Source organism: Colletes gigas, unplaced genomic scaffold, assembly GCF_013123115.1.
Source record: "Colletes gigas isolate AHSC1104 unplaced genomic scaffold, ASM1312311v1 Colletes_gigas_Sc00008, whole genome shotgun sequence".
Lineage (NCBI taxonomy): Eukaryota > Metazoa > Arthropoda > Insecta > Hymenoptera > Colletidae > Colletes > Colletes gigas.
The window spans coordinates 7,548,966-7,566,913 of NW_025106637.1; the positions used below are offsets into that span (position 1 = coordinate 7,548,966).

Below are 17,948 nucleotides of genomic sequence, written 5' to 3' on the forward strand. Positions count from 1 at the left end.
AAGAAGAAAAGAATGGGAAAAGGTTGTTACTTGGTATTCGCTGGTTATTACTGCTGTTGCCTGCAGATTGTTATACCCGGTGTAAGTGATTTGTACTGCTTGAGGAGCATATGGCTCGTTTCGTGCTGTACCCCACCTGCCTTGCAACAGTCTTCTTGTCGAGCAACTGAAACGTTCGACGTGCATCCACCGGCATAGCTAGAATTTCTGTCACTCGTGTACACAATACATGGAAGATATTGGAACGAGGAAAATTAACTAATCAGGATACCATGTTAAGGTATTACCAGAAAATTAACTAGGATTTTTAAAATGTTTTTAAGTTTCAAGTATTTTTCCCTCAACTCGTCTTTGTCAATATCGTCGTGATTGTGATCTAGTTGAAACCCATATTCATTCGTCTTCTGGCAGGCTACGCTGCGTACACAGAATTAATTTCTGTCATTTTAAGGGGAACACTGTATGCCAAACGCATTCCCCTTTCTTTCTCGACAAGCTTCTAGTTATCGTGCGGATGAAATATTATTAGTGGACTACCAAAAGAATGAATATCCAATCATATGCATCGAGGCACTATTGTCGACCCCGCGTACGCCCACGGCATTTAAAAATAGCTCGCGATTTAGAAAGATCGTCGTCTATTGGTACACCTTCGCTATTTTGTCTTGCAGATACGTAAGTAATAAGTAAGCATGTCTCTAACAGACATAACGCGTTAAAGGATTAACTTGGGCATGGTTGACAACTTCCTCTGTCAATTAACTATTTTTGGGCTAGGTCAAACCTTGAAGAATTCAAATATATTAACAAATTTTTAAAAGCTCACGATATGTCTGTTTAACAGTTTGTTGACAGAAGTAGGTTACTCGAACGGACTTGAAATCGAACGTTAACAATATTAGTTTTATGTTCATGTTTATATCTTCTAAGAAACACGGACGAAACAAGTATCGTTTCGACGTGGACATTTGTTGGTCCAAACAAAATCTGCTTAGATGGGGGCAATTCAAAGATTTAAAGAGTTCTATTTTCTTCCTTGGTTCCGAACCGTATATTCTCGATGTTAAGTTAGATCTGAAGTTTCCTTGTACTGGATACAGTTCAAACATATAATCGTATTGAAGGCCACGTGCACAGTGAAAACAGGTTACCGTTTCCGGAAGCCAGCGCTGACCTGCACCGATAACAAATATAACGTATTTATTCCTACCAAGGAAGGATACGAACGAGACGAGCACGTTTTGAATACAAGCTTCGAAAACGTTGGGCACGATAAATTTAAACAGAACGTAATAATTAACTGTTTATGATTAATCGTTATTAAAAAAGAAATCGTTAAATGCTAAAATTTGAAACATGTCGGATGAACTTCGTTTTTATATTAAATTCTAGATACTGACGAAAGGGATGAAAAGATCTTATGTAATTTTAAATATTTATCTACATATTATAAATGGCTATATGTATTGGCTGCTCATGGGACAAGATTTAAAGGGTGATTCCGAACGTCAAAATAAGACGAAAATCAAGGCTAACGCGATTGTGGTCGGGCCTGTGTATCGTAATTACAAGTGTTTAATGATTCGATAAAATCCGGCCGTAATGCGGTAATCCGCCTAGGACCAACGCAAGCGGAGAAAGCCAGGCGAATGGTGGCCAAAGCCACTGTCGCATGGGGCCACTCAGCTCAGAGAAGCTTCGTTGAAATTTATGATACGACACCCTTCAATTTTTGATGAAGTGTCGCAGAATCGTGTGGCTATGCCGAGTGTCATAAATTTCGACGGAGCTTCTTTGAGCTAAGTGATTCCGTGCGACAGTGGCTTTTTGGCCACCATTGCTATCATTTTATCCAGCATTCCTCGCGTGCACAGTGGGCCACATTGAACATTTTCGTGGCACGTTTGTCCATTGAACGGTAAATAAAATTTGAACGGAAGAATATTAAGAAATAATCCCTTTCTGACGATATACTATTCGATAACTGTTGTAAGTTTTTTTTATATGTGTAAAAATTCTTCGTGCACGTTCAGTTTTCTCCTTATTGTATTTAATATAAAGTACAGCAATCACAGAAATTGCACATACCTTAAATATATGTGGACATATTTGAATTAATTAATGTTTTCGAAAGACAGAGTCGAATCAATATTTCGTGTTATGTGCGAAACAGAGACACGTACACATGAAAACGAAATACAGGTTTTTTTGAATTTAAATCAGGTCACAATGTAAATGAAGCTTATAAATATGAAATTCACATAGTGAGGCAGAACGGAGTGTGCTGATTCCATCTACTCGTATAGTATCGAGCACGTACATACATTTGTACAATAGTGGAAGAATTATACAATTAAATATTAAAAAACGATATAAAATAATAGGAGTTAAAATTTTGTTTTTCTCCTATTTCTATAAAGTTTCTGACCCAATTTCTGAAGGAACGTTATTTTCGTTTGAAACTACTGTTCCCGTTAACGAACGACGAATGAATCAAGCAAAACGGGCCACAAGAACGAAACGAGTAGACGTTCATCGGAACGTCGTTCCCTCAAACACTTGTGATTATAAAGGAAAATAAGAAAAAACATCGTTGGACCATTCGCGACACAAAAGCATCGTTGTTTTGCGAACGAGAGGACACAGATGGGTCGCGGGGATCTGCTTTTATCAGCGATATGAACATCTACGGCTAAGATACTATCCTTTCGTAATATCGTGGATGATAGTCGTAATTCTTTTTATCGTGGACTTACCGTGGCTTGGTCGAAACGAACCAGCATGGAAGAGAGTCGCTGACAATAGCAAAGGGAAGCAGAACTGGCCTCGGGCATCATGTCTGCCATTGAATTTCCATCCGTCCTTTTCGGTCTTCGTGGAAAACCTTGACCACCTGGCGACCGTCTGAAACACAACAGCAAAGTTACTGAAACAAGTTCATGCGATGAATTTACTCATACGCGATGCTCTGACATCAGAGAACAATGCAGTAAGTTTTTAATCTTTGTTCGTTAGTGCCACCGAGGCATTTAAAATTAATTAAAAATCCAAATTTAGTAGTCCATCGATCAATTTTTTAAAACAATTCTCGCGAACGAAATAAATAAATTGAAATCATTACTGCGAGAATACTTGGTCAAGTAGCAATATTTACGAAACCGTGGAAATTGTAGAAATTGTTTCTTTTATTAAATACGCTGAGAAAATGTACTCCTGTATTTATGGCCGAGATATTGCAGACGGTAATAAAATTAAGTTTAAGCCGGGCAATTTACGATGCGTAATAGTTTTCGAGTTGAAGCCAGCGTTTTCCTTAAAAAGTTATTCTACCCCTCGAAGAAATATTAATCCTGGCCACTTTGAAAAATCTTTACAATTTGTGTAACTTATTTTATAATATTTTCAGCTGAGAAATTGTGGATTTAGAGAAGCAGTCGATTAAATATAATATAACGAATAATAGTACTGTGACTTTTTTTATCAAGCCAGAGAACTGACTACTTTGTTTCGTGATTATTTCATTTTTGTTATCTTATTTCACAAAATTACTGTGGTTATGATCATTAATATTATAAATTACGAAAATTATATACCTTTCCATAGATTATATGACAAATTTCATTACGCCATTAATGCGATAAAACAAAGCAGAGAAATTAGTGTACTGAATATATCGTCTGTAATACATATTCACAATTTCAAATTTCCCGCTCTGAATAATTCTTGAAATACGCGTTCTGCGCGCAAACGCTGCCAGCCAAGAAGTGTTTAGGCGCACTTGAAATGCAACTTCGAATTTGAAAAATGTTATTTTCATCGTGGAGGAGAAATAGTTGCAAAGATTCCGTACAAAAGCGCGTACGCTCGCTGCGGAATAAACAAACACGCGCGAATAAAACTCGGGTGCTTCCCAGACGGTAATTCTCATTCATCTATACAAAACAAATTCTGTTGCATCGTTAAACGCGCGGTCGGCGAAACAATGGCTCGCATAAAGAACGCGCACGTTCAGACTACGAACAAGAAACGGCATAAAAGTGGGACGATCCGGCCGGACTTCTACCGGCGATAATTCTAATTAAGCTTCCCTCCCCGAAAAAAATGTCGTCGCGCTCGCCGGTGCAGCCCGGGCGTCAGGCGTCGTTTAAAACCGCGCGAAAACGCAACCGGGCCGAATCAAAATCCAACGAAACAAATACGCGACAGCGGCGAATTTATTCCCCGGAACAGCACGACATTAATTTTCCCGCGTGAACACAGGCCCGGCGAGTTTCTCTTAAAACATTTTCATACTTGGCTGAATTGTCCGCTGGAAGCTGTCCTCCTCTTCCGTCCGTTCTCACATAATGGCCAATTCCACCCTCGTTTTTTCTTTCTTTCTTTTTTTTTTTCTTTAACCCTCGACCGTATTCAGCACGACAATTCAGACGTCGAGGATGACGACCGACGGAAGATCCCGCAATCGTAATTTGTTTGCAAGTGCTTTCACCGCGTCGCTTAACGTCATAAACGGAAGAAAGAAGAAGGAGACAGCCAGCCCGGGACCCGGGGGGAACGAGGCAGACAGACGGCGGTTCAAGCCGCGTACATTGATACCCGGGGAACCCCGGCACGAAAGTTTTCCCTTTTAATGAGAGAAGGAATTCGACGTCGTCGTCGTCGACTCGTGGAACGCCGACGCGTATGCTTCGGCGGAGCTCCGTTTTGGAACCTGTATTCCGGACCCCGACGCTTCCTGGCGAGATCAAGCATAAGGTTTCGTGGTCATTAAAATCCTCGAGCGATTCGGTGGTCGGAAGGTAATTGTGGCCGAGCACGGATCGCTTGATCGACCGAGCGTTTGTTTTAAACGACTGTCGAGTAGTGATTCGAAGGAAGCCAACACCCTCGAGATATTTAAATTTCAAACGTTTCTTTGTTTATGTGGTTGGGATACCGACGAAAAAGTCTATGCAATCGAGAGTCGGAAAAAGTTTATTTTACGCGTAGAATAAAATGATTTTTTTATTAGCCTTTTTCAACGCGAAGAACTCGTTTCACGAAATATCGGTTTATTCCGCGGAAAAATTTTCACTTTTAATTTTTTATACATACGCGTATATTGCATTCAAACATCGTTTCTCGGAAGTACATTTTTTTTTGTGTATGTTATATTCTATAGCACATTATTTTCATTCGAGTTTGCACCCATTATTTATTACCTGTAGAGATAAATGTGACAAAGAACGTCAGTTCCCTCTTCGATATAATACATTTTATGAATATTTTTATTAACTTTTCATTAGAGCACGAGCTTCGAACGGGTCGGGATAAATATATCTGCGGCTCCGTTTCGTTAAAGATCCAGAAATAAACTACTCTATCGGAAATTCGATAAATTTTTATCGAGGCTGAAACGTGATGTATTTTCAAAGGTTCGGTAACAGAAAAAACTGGGCTCCGGCACTTGTGCATGCTCGATCAATTAATAGTTATGAGGTGCTCGAACATTTGTCATCGTTCGAACATTCCGTTAAGTGCTGAATGTTCCCTTTTGTCGAGAAATTTTTTAAAAGCGACGTAGTCCCGCTTGAAACGTACCATAATATAGCTTTTGATTTTTGAATGGTATTATAATGCGACAGAATGAATGAAATCGGTAAAAGGAAAGAGAAAATCCCTCTGTCAATTCTCTTGGAGCGACGTTAATTGGTATCGAGTGGCTTTTGCATCATTTGACAATTAATACCAGACTATGGCGAAGAACTTACTGACAGAGGAGGAAATTGGAATACTTTATTCGAGCTTTCTTAACGTGTTAACACTACCCAACGAATTATCTAATTATTTTTAAACGAATAGAGTCAAATTATGTGACTTACAATTTCAATATTGTATCATAAACCGTTAACCGTATAAAAAGTCTTATTTTATGGAAGCAGAGTGAGTTGCTTAGATATTCGACACCGTGTAACGGCTAATGGTAAACTAATTACTTAACAAAAAGTTTAGTGACCCATGTGTAATGAGATTAATCGTGAACTAACCATACTTCCACCGAACAAACAAGTCGACTCCGCTCGAAATTGACTCGGAACAAAAAGAGGTTAATTAATTACTTTTAGCATGTCTCCGCGCGATACTAGAAGTTCGTTCTTTCAGCTATGTAGCTTATTATTATTGAGGACCCAAGAAACGATAGCACGTTTTTCTTCGCTGACAAACTTTATTAAAACAGTAATAAAATTAGAAAAAACGTGTTCGAGTTGTTTCGACTGTCATCGTCAGTTTAGAAAAATGACAATATAAAAATTGAAATAACATAATTTTGTATTACTTTCTACAAACACGTGGTTTAGTATTTTTCTATCTCCGATAAATAGAAGAAACTTTGTCCCTCCAGGAATTAACCGGATCTCGTGAAGAAGCTATTCTTACTTTTCCCCCTTACCGAGTTTTCAGTAAAATAGAAAAGAACTTCGAACGTATTTTCTTATCCGCTTGGTGGTTGACTCCAGTAACGTTATATTGCCCGTACACTCGAATGCACGTTATGTTTTGTTAAATTCTCTAAAGCCTTGCCGCCGTTTGAATCCACAATAATTTAACTAAATAAACTGAGCGTGTAAAAAAAACAACGAACAAGTTTGCTCTTTCTCTTTTCCAACAAACCAGCGACCACTCGTGGGAAGCGTTATACCTGTCTCCTATTCGTGAGCCCTTTACAAATTAGTTACCAACGTGGAATTTCATAAAGAACCTAAACTATACAGTGTACAGATACAAATGAAAATATAAATATTGTTTTATTAACGTTTTTAGTAACGTGGATAGTAAACATATCATAAAAATGTAATTAGTGTCGCTTATAACAGTTTACACGGTTCAATGTTTGTAATGGATGGATATCTAGTTTTTGATTATTATACGGAAATATAAGATGACACTATTGTTTATGGACATTCCATCCATTATTTAAGATATTCGTAAAAATTTCCATCGTAAAACATTGTCAGTTTTTCGTCGAGTATCGTTATCCCGGTGTTCATATTTTCGCGGAGCGTAATTGAATGTGGCGTTCCATCGCATCGGTGGCTCGAGCGGGGTGATAATTTTCGCGAATCATCTGGCCCCGCGTAAGTACACGTTCCCTGATAGTTAAGAAGTTACACGGCCGAGGTTCGTAACATTGTGTACCCAGGATGTCTAAATATTTGTTAAAGCAACGGGGCGTCTGCCGGTTCTTAATTCCCACAACTTTCCGTATCCCTTAAAACGGAAACAGTGTCGCGCAAGAAACTAATCTACATTTGAAATTTCATTTGTGTTGAATGGAGAATGAGCTTCCCCCGGCAGGCTGACCTGCTCGAACGTACATATTCCGCCAATCCGTTAATTTAAGGAAATTTTCAAATAAAGTTCGCCCGTTCATCAAACCGCGCAAACAGTCGCGCGTCTGGAAAGAAACTTCATGCCCGTTGCAATGAAAATTGTGTGTACAGTTTAATCGAAATCTGACACGGTTAACCTTTTATTTTTCGTTGTATCGCCCCCCCCCCTGCCTAGCGCGACAGGCGAACCAAAGTAATTTACGGACCTGGAATTTAATTTGAAATGTCATTAAAATAGAATTTATATTCCATTCAAATTGGTACATTTTTTAGCGCGGCGAAAGTTTGAATCTCCGCTTGCAATTGCTGCATAATATTAATTTTATATTATTTCCCATGAATATTCCGATTAATTAAAATTTACCGTTACTCGGTTATAAAATATAAATATTCGAAATTTTCGTTCGCAGAACAGAACGATCGTTATTTTCCTTTGTTGTGGGTGAACGTAGATTCCAAGGGAAAGGTTCTAACAGTACTGTTAGCTTTATGCTCGTTTCCTTTAAATGTTTTTCAGCAACTAGAGGTATGGGAATTATATTAAAATCGCTTTCAAACTTTTTCGATTTGTACAAAGTTGTTGGTTGCCCTCATGAAATGCAATAATAAGTTATCGTATGAAATTGGTGAACTACGTTTTTTGTATTACATGTTTTGCATCGTCTTTTATTTATTATTTCTTAGAGACTATATAATGTCTTGAAATAAAAACAGTTAAGCTTCGTGCATCTGCTTTAAAGCACCGTATGAAAAATAACGTCTTTAATTATGTCACTCTGACATAATACAGATAATAAATAATACCTTGAGACAATGTACAGGCAGATTTCTTAGCAATGTATTAAAGCTTCTGCGTCCAAAGTATACATAGATTAATTGTCACAGTGTAGGCTAATACATTTCTTTCATTTCAATTTTTCTTCTTCTTTTTATTTAATTAAGGAATTGATATTTATTATAAGAAAAGACAGGTGATTTGTAAAACGTTTTCGTTTTAACTTGGAATTTCCTTCCTTCGCGGATTATTAAATACAGAGATTTAGAATTTATGTAATTAATATAACAACATTTTATATGATATAATAATTGAAAAATGGCGAATCTCACTAATCGATAAACAGAGAATCCTTTCCTAAGTTTTCCATTTTATCGTTCATTTTCTTTTCTAACTTTTATAATTGTATTCAAATAATAGCTTCTTTGATGTACACTCTAAGACAGTGGTTCTGAAACTTTTTCAACTTACGGCACAGTTTAAAAGAAGATTCTTATTTGTTGCGAACTAATGACACAGTTTACAGAGAAGGAATCTGCTACAGTTCCTTATTATGAATAATTATGGCAATTTTAAAAGTCAGAAATTTAATTCACATATATATATTATATGTTATATTTAATTTCTGAAAATTCAGTATGTTATAATTCCCAAATTTGATTTCAATGTTAATAATATTTAAATCAGATTTATAAATTGAATGGAATACTACACGCGAATAATGCAATATCCATTTGTCCAATTTCAATGCTCTTCGACGTGTTTCATTCATCAAATGTTATTACTTTAAACATTGGCAGAATTTATAAATCGGGCACGGTAAATTTCCGAGAACATTACATGTTACATTCTTCGAACGTGGGGGTTCGTAAAATAAGAACTACAATGCATTTACATCGATTAGGCGGTCGATAGTGATTAGGGAAGTTCATGGTGCCAGAGTAAACTTGACACGAGGCCTGCGTCTGACTAATCACTGACTTCGACTACTGAATTTACTCAGACCTCCGATAACTCGTGACCGTAACGTTGCGATATTATATATCACTCTGTCACTATGCACATTAATCGTCAGCATCAACCTACCGTGCGAATTACTCACACGTTCGGCGTGTTAATTCCGAGTAAATTATCGACGGACATTAAAGTTACGAGGTTGGAAAAAGTGAAAACTTGAATTATCGATAATTTATGGTATCTTTATGGAACTTTAACGAGATATACTGTCATTATAGCCGATCAAAAGTTACACTTTGAAAAATTGGATTGCAGGAGATACACTTAGAATTTAACGCGTGTCATTGCCATTTATTTATAACTTTAATTATTTCGTGTATGCTTCATAAAATCCTCCTATTAATAACTAAAAATTCTTTTCCTACTGATAATTTACTCTCTCGTGTCTACTACTTTCGCCTAACAATGTCAATATTTAACTAACGGAAGTCTGCTAAGAACGACAAAGGAAAAGTATAATTCCCTATAAACTTTATCAACTGCTCGGTGTAGAATCTGCACCAATATTTCTTACTTTATCATCTTCGTTATTACATTTTCTGTAAGTAGATGAAACTTAGTAAAATACAATTTAGTAATTTCTAACAAAATCATATTTCTTTAAAATAAATAGAAACTTATACATAGTCGGTGTTAGGTTCGCATATTTTTCATCGTAGCAATGTTTACTTTATATTTATAATGCCGCTTGTTTGTGCAATAAATACATTAAATAAATAAATATTTCAAGTAAAGTTATACGAGAAGAATAATTTATGGGTTGCGTATTTCAAATAAATTGATGGTTACTACAAAATAACACGAGCAATAATTGTCGTTGGCATTTAATCAATAATTCAGAGACGAATCACTTTTTTGGAATGTATAGAAATTTAAGCTGACTGTGATACATAATACCTATCGATCTTTCGACTGTGTTGTTCTCTTATATTATTGTAATATTTAATTATGAATATTTGTTCTGAATTTTAGCTACCATTTTTATAAAATATAATTATAATACAATAATAAATAAACACTTTCAGAATATTATTATAAGACAGAAGCAGTGTTAGTTATTGATCAAAGAAACGAAATTCAAAATGTCATGATACAATGAATACATTATAACTTCCCCAAGTCAATCAAGATATTCCTTTTATGCAAACAGAACTGTTGCAGATGTCATTGTACAATAATCGTTGTGTATATACGTAATTGCATCGTGGGCATTGTTTGCAGAGAACTGATTGTTCAGCAGACACTAGCTCTTGGCTTCTTGTTAGCTGAGATCCAAGCTCGATCTTACTACTCCTTGCGACATTGGTAACCCGTCTAATTTGAATTGAATAGTGCAATCGAAATTAGCAATTTATGGACCATAAACCATACAGACACATTATGCATACGATTGCAAGATCACCTACGAATCGTTAACTGTTCGGTGTATGTAATACAGTGCATATAACAATCTATCGAGTATGTAGTCGTTTTCAACTGTCATTCCCGAAGATCGTCCTCGCGGAATCCTGCCAAAGGCAGGTACGGCGACTTGAACGTTTTCAATTTTAACATACGTTTTATGTTCTGCTCTTCAGAACCGCCTGCAATCCCTCCCCTGGATGTTACGAGCAACGATAACGAAGGTAACGGAAGTTCGCGCGGCGAAAACTGATTTCCAAGCATTTCTGAAACTTTGCAGTTTCTTGGCAAACAGTAGGATCGTTGGCGTTTAAGCATTCCAGTCGTCCGATTACCGAGTATCAAATTCTCCCCAAAGAACGCGGTGCAATTTTTTTATCTACACTCACATCTCGCCAGTTCGTTGGACCAAACTCTTATCTCGGCGTTTCGGTTTCATTTAAAGTTTCTAAGTTAATATTTGTATCATTACACGTTCGCGTAATCCTCGGGAACACTCAATATTCATATTTCAACTTTTAAATACTTTGGAGCAACGTTAACTCGCCCGCTAGAGATGCTTCTTCTATTATTCTATAATTAAAATTTAAATAGAGAATTCATAACCTTCCACGACGTGTTTATTCTTGGTAGTTTGTTACTTTCATTTGACAGACAATGCAATTACGAGTCTATGATACGCGAACAATTATTGGCATCTTGTTTAGAAGTACACTTTTACGATCAATGTCGCATCGATCGACGGCGAGGACCTCGGTCTCGTTATTCCCCTAAGTAACTAACGAAGAATAATGACTCGTCGTTACATCCTTTCGAAGTAATCATTTCCAGAGGGTTGACCCTTCGACTCGGTTTGAAGTTCCTTTCGAGTAACTGGCTCCATCCAGTCGAATCGAACCATATTACTACCGCCATGACACTTTCTATTTTTACCCCAAAACATTTTACAGCGATTTAGAATTATATTTAAGGATGACCCGGATTTTCTGCCGATATGTCGGGTTCAATCACGACCCGATCGAACATCCCGTCCTTTGACTTCTGCTGCAATATATTTAGCAAGCTCGTGTTAATTAGTTAATCGAAACTTTCTGCGAATACTGTACCAAAGAACTCGATTCACCAGAGAAATTGGGTTCCCGCGGATACTTATCCGTTGTTCATTCGTTTCGACTTTTGTCCAGCAATTTTATAGGATTAAAATTGCACGGAAAAGTTGTAGAACCCGCTAAGGGAAAGCGAAAGTTTTTCGTTCGAAATACAATAACGTTAACGAGATTGAAATTTTAATACGCGGCCACAGTTAAAACTTTCATACGCTAATGGAAAGAGGAAGAATTAATTATTGCGATATAATTATTTCGGTTGCTTTGTTGCCGTTGCCACGTAATTTAATTAAATTTTTTTTCCCATTGTTCTAGGTGGATCGGTGACCGTGACAAAATGGTGGATCGGCAAAAACCATTTCTATTGGTGTTAATAGCTCTCCTGATTTACCCAGACGATATCTTCGGTGAGTTGTTTCACGAAGAAATATATCGCGAAGGATTGCATGCAGTTACATCGATTCTCAATTTTACATAAAAATAGTCCTACATTATTGAAAATGTAGTTATAGGGAAATATGTTTATTAAGTTCTGCATCGATCACTTTATTTACAACGTAACACGACCGTTTTAGTCTATCAATTTATTAACGTCGATTATCAGGTATCGAATAATAGGAATATCGATTATCTGTTAGTAAATAAACTAACATATACATAAAGATGTAGTCCACATCTCCTCTTCTTTATTCTGAAGAGACCTGACGTGTATATGTTACCGTGAATGACCGAAATTGGAGAATGTCAATTTTCACCGGTGAATGTCAACAGATACCAAATACGTCGGTGAAAGATCGAATATTTCATTACATTGTTGTACATTCGGACCCTCTCCGGTGTGTGTCGACAATCACAGATATGCTCTGGTGGAGGTCCAAAACAGAAAAGTCAAAAAACAAGCGACTGGCTCTCTCCTGCCAAATCCTTTGTTCTGCTCGGAGTCAATCAGCTTTGTCAGTCTTATGCAAGCTTTGATAACGCGAGCAACGTTTTCTTAATTTTTTTTCCGATACCCTAATTTATACTAAATGGATACTGCAGTAAATCGTGATCTTTTTCTAACCCATACCTAACCCAGACCTAACCCAGACCTAACCCAGACCTAACCCAGACCTAACCCAGACCTAATCCAGACCTAACCCAGACTTAATTCAGACTTATTCCAGACCTAACCCAGACCTAACCCAGATCTAATCCAGACCTAACCCAGACCTAACCGAGATCTAATCCAGATCTAACCCAGACCTAACCCAGACCTAACCCAGACCTAACTCAGATCTAATCCAGACCTAACCCAGACCTAACTCAGATCTAATCCAGACCTAACCCAGACCTAACCCAAATCTAGGGTCTAGGTCAGGTCTGGGTTAGGTCTGGATTAGATTTCGGTTAGGTCTGGGTTAGGTCTGGATTAGATTTCGGTTAGGTCTGGGTGAGGTCTCGGTTAGGTCTGGGTTAGGTCTGGGTTAGATCTGGATTAGATCTCGGTTAGGTCTGGGTTAGATCTGGGTTAGGTCTGGGTTAGGTCTGGGTTAGGTCTGGGTTAGGTCTGGGTTAGGTCTGGGTTAGATCCTTTCAGAAAGAGAGGCGAAAAAGTTACGTCACCCTTGTGACGTTTTATAGCGACTGAATTACGGAGAAGAAAATATAAATCTCCAACATGTTCAACACTCACCATTAGTGCATGGTGAATGTCAACATTTACCGGTGTAAGTCAGAAATAAGGGTGTTTAGCAAATATTTCGGACATACACTAAGCGACTATGTGAATGTTGACATTCACCGGTGAAAGTCGACATTCTCCAGATTTCGGTGTTTCACTGTAACATATACAATATTTATAATCAAAATATTCATGTCTTTTCAAATAAGATATCTAACTATTTTTAATTCCAATAGTTATCGTTGCAATACGTTAGTTTGCGTGATCGGAGCGGCGTGTAAAATATCGGGGAAATGAAACTTGAATAATTACGATAATTTATTATTCACGTAATCGCGATTAAATCGTTCCGTTCGGATAATGTCCAGATTTATCGTCGGCTAACGGCGGTGTGTGTTCTCGTAGCGGGAATTTTAAAAACAACTAAATCCGACGAATGCTACAAGATACAATGCAAAGCGAGCGACACGGCCAATTTTGCAACTAAGCCGTTCACTTCACGACCACCTGTAAATACAATACCGGAACTAATCCGCTTTTGAAACGCACGCTGTCACCGACTATATACGATGATATTGGCCTTACGACTCTTCCGGCGGTGAAATATTACTTTTTGCGAGTGCCAGCTATGCTGTTCCCTTTTCCAGGCAAACCGGATGAATCGCCGAGTTCCCGAAAAATATCACCGACGAAAAAGGAGACCGTGCTCGCCTGAAAATTTATGCGGCCAATCACATCGGTATATTTATTCCTTATCCCCCGTTTCGGGTTTCTTACTCCTTCCTTCGGAAAAAAAAAACTATACGTTGTCTACCTGACTTTATCGCCACGCCACATTTCCTTTACACTTTATATTTATTAGCTTCAATGGAGTTCGTAAAGTCCATTATTCACAGAATAAAACAATTCTTCTTTGTACAGTCCCCTTCAAATAACTATTAGCTTCGACTGAAATAACATTCAAGTATTTTGATATCATTCTTTCAATATCTCTTAAGCCTAAATTGTTCATATCGAGTTAGTTTCATTAGTTTTCAAAATGTCCTACGATTTTACTGTTTTACAAAATTGTCCTGCATTTCTCATTTGAACTACTCGAAGAGACAATACTCTATAATAGTGAAGTACGCTTAGGTTTGTCAGTAACCCCGAGAATTTCTGTGCTTTTATAACGTCCATTGCCCGTAAAAATACAGTTGCGCTTTTCCAAAGATTTAATTATTTCTCTGAAACTCTTTAGATAGCCGCCCATTGTATATCATTTTAGTTTCGTAGCTCGCTGGAAAGTTAAGTCCCGCACTACAGTTAAACTATTTTCCAACCATGGAATCGAGGATGCCCCTGAAAAGGTCCCGGCTAATTCGAATTCCCTTTTTACCCGTGCTTGTTGATAAATACGACAAACGGTACGACAACTGGCTTCTCAGTTTCTCTCTTTATTACTTGAAGCAGATAGACTTATGAAAGCCGTGTAGTACGAGAGCGTAGCGTGCCCCTCTTGAATTAAGTACACTCTCGGATGAATTGCGACTTTGCTTAAACTTTTCCTCAACTTCATTATCCACTAATTCTGCCGTGAATGGTAATGGATAATTGGAGCAACGCAATAACCTTTGCCCCGGCTACTGGAGTTTCGTACATTTGAAAGAAACTCCGCTAGCTTTGCTTTGTGCGGAGTAAATTATCGTCGCTGTCTCGAACGACGTTTCGGATTAATTTTCATTGGTAAACGGCGAAGGAATGTATGTACACCTTCGCTGAAAGAAGTATCACGCATTGATGACGTCGGTCTTTGCGAGGCAAGTCACGTAACCAATTAGAAATAGACGCAGTATTGCCTCTGCTGCATGCGTATTCACGCTGAGAAAAAGATCTCTCATTCTCTATGCAGTTAACAGTTAGGTCGATCAAATATAATTGGGCTATCGATTAATAAAATTCATTTAAATCTGACACTGGATACCAATATATACAGAGTGTTACGCCAACCCTGGGAAAAATTTTAATGGGAGATTCTAGAGGCCAAAATAAGACGAAAGTCAAGAATACCAATTTGTTGATGGACGCTTCGTTAAAAAGTTACAAACGTTCAAAGTTTCGCACCGTACTGAATTTTTTTCTTGAAAATACGCAGGATTTTTGGGGTATGGCTATTCACCAAAAATGATTGTAATTTACCCCTGTAATCGAAAATATTTTTTTTAGAATGATTTGAAACTATTCAATTTCGCCGAAAAAAGGCACCTATCCTCTGTAGATTTTTCTTATAAATTCGTTTTCATTTTTAATAAATTTGGTTGGCGCTGTACAGAAAAGTTGTTTAATACTGTTTTGTAGGTATCCATGAACTCTAGTTCCCCCCAAAATTTCAATGAAATATATTCTCTATTGTAGGAGTTATGGTCATTTGAAAACTGGACCTTTTTTATGGGGGTTTTCTCACTTTACGGGGTTGAGGAACAACTTTTCGAGTATTCTTAGAATTTCTACATATTCTTCATTAAAATACGCGTCGTTTGCTTTTTGAAAAATTAAAATCCTTCAATCCGTTCAGAAGTTATGGCGTTTTAAAGATATGCATGAAATTTCAGTGAAACATATCAACGGTATGGTCAGACATTCTATTTTCGGTAAGGAATTTTTTTCTCGAAAGCGCGTAGGATTTCGGTGGTATATCTATTGACGAAAAATGATTGTAATCGACTCCTGCAACCGAGAATAATTTTTTTAGAATGATTTGAAAAATTTTTTTTTCCCCGAAAAATTTCAGCACCTACCCGAATTTTTTTCTCAAAAATGAGTGGGATTTCGGGGGTATGTGTATTCACCAAAAATGATTGTAATTAACTCCCGCAACCAAAAATAATTTTTTCAGAACGATTTGAGATTTTTAAATTTAATTTTTTAATAACTTTTTAAGTCGTCTTATTTTGGCCTCTAGAATCTCCCATTAAAATTTTCCCCGGGGGTGGCGGAACACCCTGTACAAATAAGGTACAGATAACAGAAAGGGAACGTTTTGGGAAACCTCGAAACAGCCACGACAACAAGAAGATCGATTATTCGTCGACAATTTCACGGATTTTCACGCAATTTACAACTACGCGCGCCTGCAGCCGCGTTCAAGGTTTTCTCGAGGTAGCATAACGCCTAGAAAGTCACGATTACATCGAATAGTTCGCGATGTGGAACTCGTTCGAAACAAGCATCGAGGCTTTATTGTAAGCGCGAAACTGTCGTTTTGCGATCACGGTTATTTCGAAGCAGCTCCGCAGGGAGGCATCCGCCCCCGCAATAAGCGCAGACTGCGTTTCACGCGAGAAAGAGGAGGAAGGATAACGCTGAGAATGCATGGACCAGCGGTGCACAGGATGACGGTGCTCCTTCGCATCGGGTATCGATTTCTATCGATTAGTTCTTAGCGGCAAAATGCAGCATCGTAAAACAAACTCTGGCGGTCTCGAACTTTAATTAACGACGCCCCCCACAAATTATTAGCTTTTTGTTAAAGTCGTCGTCGTTCGGGCAATGATTTTTACAGCATTTTGATTAACTTCCCCGAGAGACGCGTTATCATTCCATCGTTATAATTCTTCAAATTGTTCTATCAATCAAATTCAACGATAAAGTTCGCGTTTTGGCTCGTTTCACGAGTTATAAGTGTCGTGTAATTAATGACAAGAAAGGATAAGATTCTACGGTAATCCGCGACCCATATTCCGACTTCCAATAAATCATCGCTCTTTCAAAACGCTAGGATTGCGTTCCTCGTTTCAAATGTGGATGTATTCCAGCATCTCTACGGTACATCCGGTTTGAGAAATAATGGTGGTTGCAAAATATCACAGCACCGGGGTCTGCATTTGTGGCAAGCAGTTGTACGAGGGATCCTGTTATTCGCGTAAATTGTCAGGGGAATCACAGATCACGCGGCAGAAAATGCCTCGTTTTTGTCAAAGAGTTCGCCATGGAAAATAGGCGCGTTAAAGAAAAGGTATCTTTCGTGGAAGCATCCATTCTCGTAGTCGGCGTATCAAACGCGCGAGCAATATCTGTGAAACCGTTCCTCGGTTGGTCCCGACAATTTGTGACCTGATACTGTCACCGATGTCATCGCTATTGAAGACAATGATTGCGAATCTTCCTATTAGAATGAGCAGACAGTCGGTTTCTAGCTCGCGGTACACATACTCTAGAAGTCGATGAAAAAGACGAGCACTCGAACCTCGGAATAGAAGGGTGAATTGTACAGATTAGAAAAGTAGTTTAGGATGACCTTGACCTTGACATATATCGTCAAGACGAACTTAAAGGAATAAAAATTCAAGAAGGTCAAGAAATCTATCACGAAACCCAGTCATCGTTGCTTTTTGCTTTTCGGTTTATCTACCTTTATAATTACCTTCACTTTATTCACCATATTTTAATTTTACCAAAATTTCAATCAATCGCAATAGACGATCGCCGCGTCCGAAAATAATTGCTTTGGCCTTTGATTCTTGCCCTTTTAATAATGGTCCGTAAGCGTAATATAAAATTTACGGGCATTGAGTATCCATAAAGAGAAAAGAGATTTTTATAGTACTTTCCTTGAAAGTGAAATTATTTATTAAAGC

General features: G+C 37.8%; 1 protein-coding gene across 1 annotated transcript in view; it reads left to right on the forward strand.

The window, feature by feature from the left end:
* Positions 1-12,006: 12,006 nt before the first annotated feature.
* Positions 12,007-17,948, forward strand: part of LOC122396821 (lachesin-like) — a 45,842-nt gene continuing 39,900 nt past the window's right edge. The window contains exon 1 of the mRNA XM_043395520.1: positions 12,007-12,076. Within this exon, the coding sequence (XP_043251455.1) occupies positions 12,007-12,076 (70 nt within the window). The remainder of the gene's footprint in view (positions 12,077-17,948) is intronic.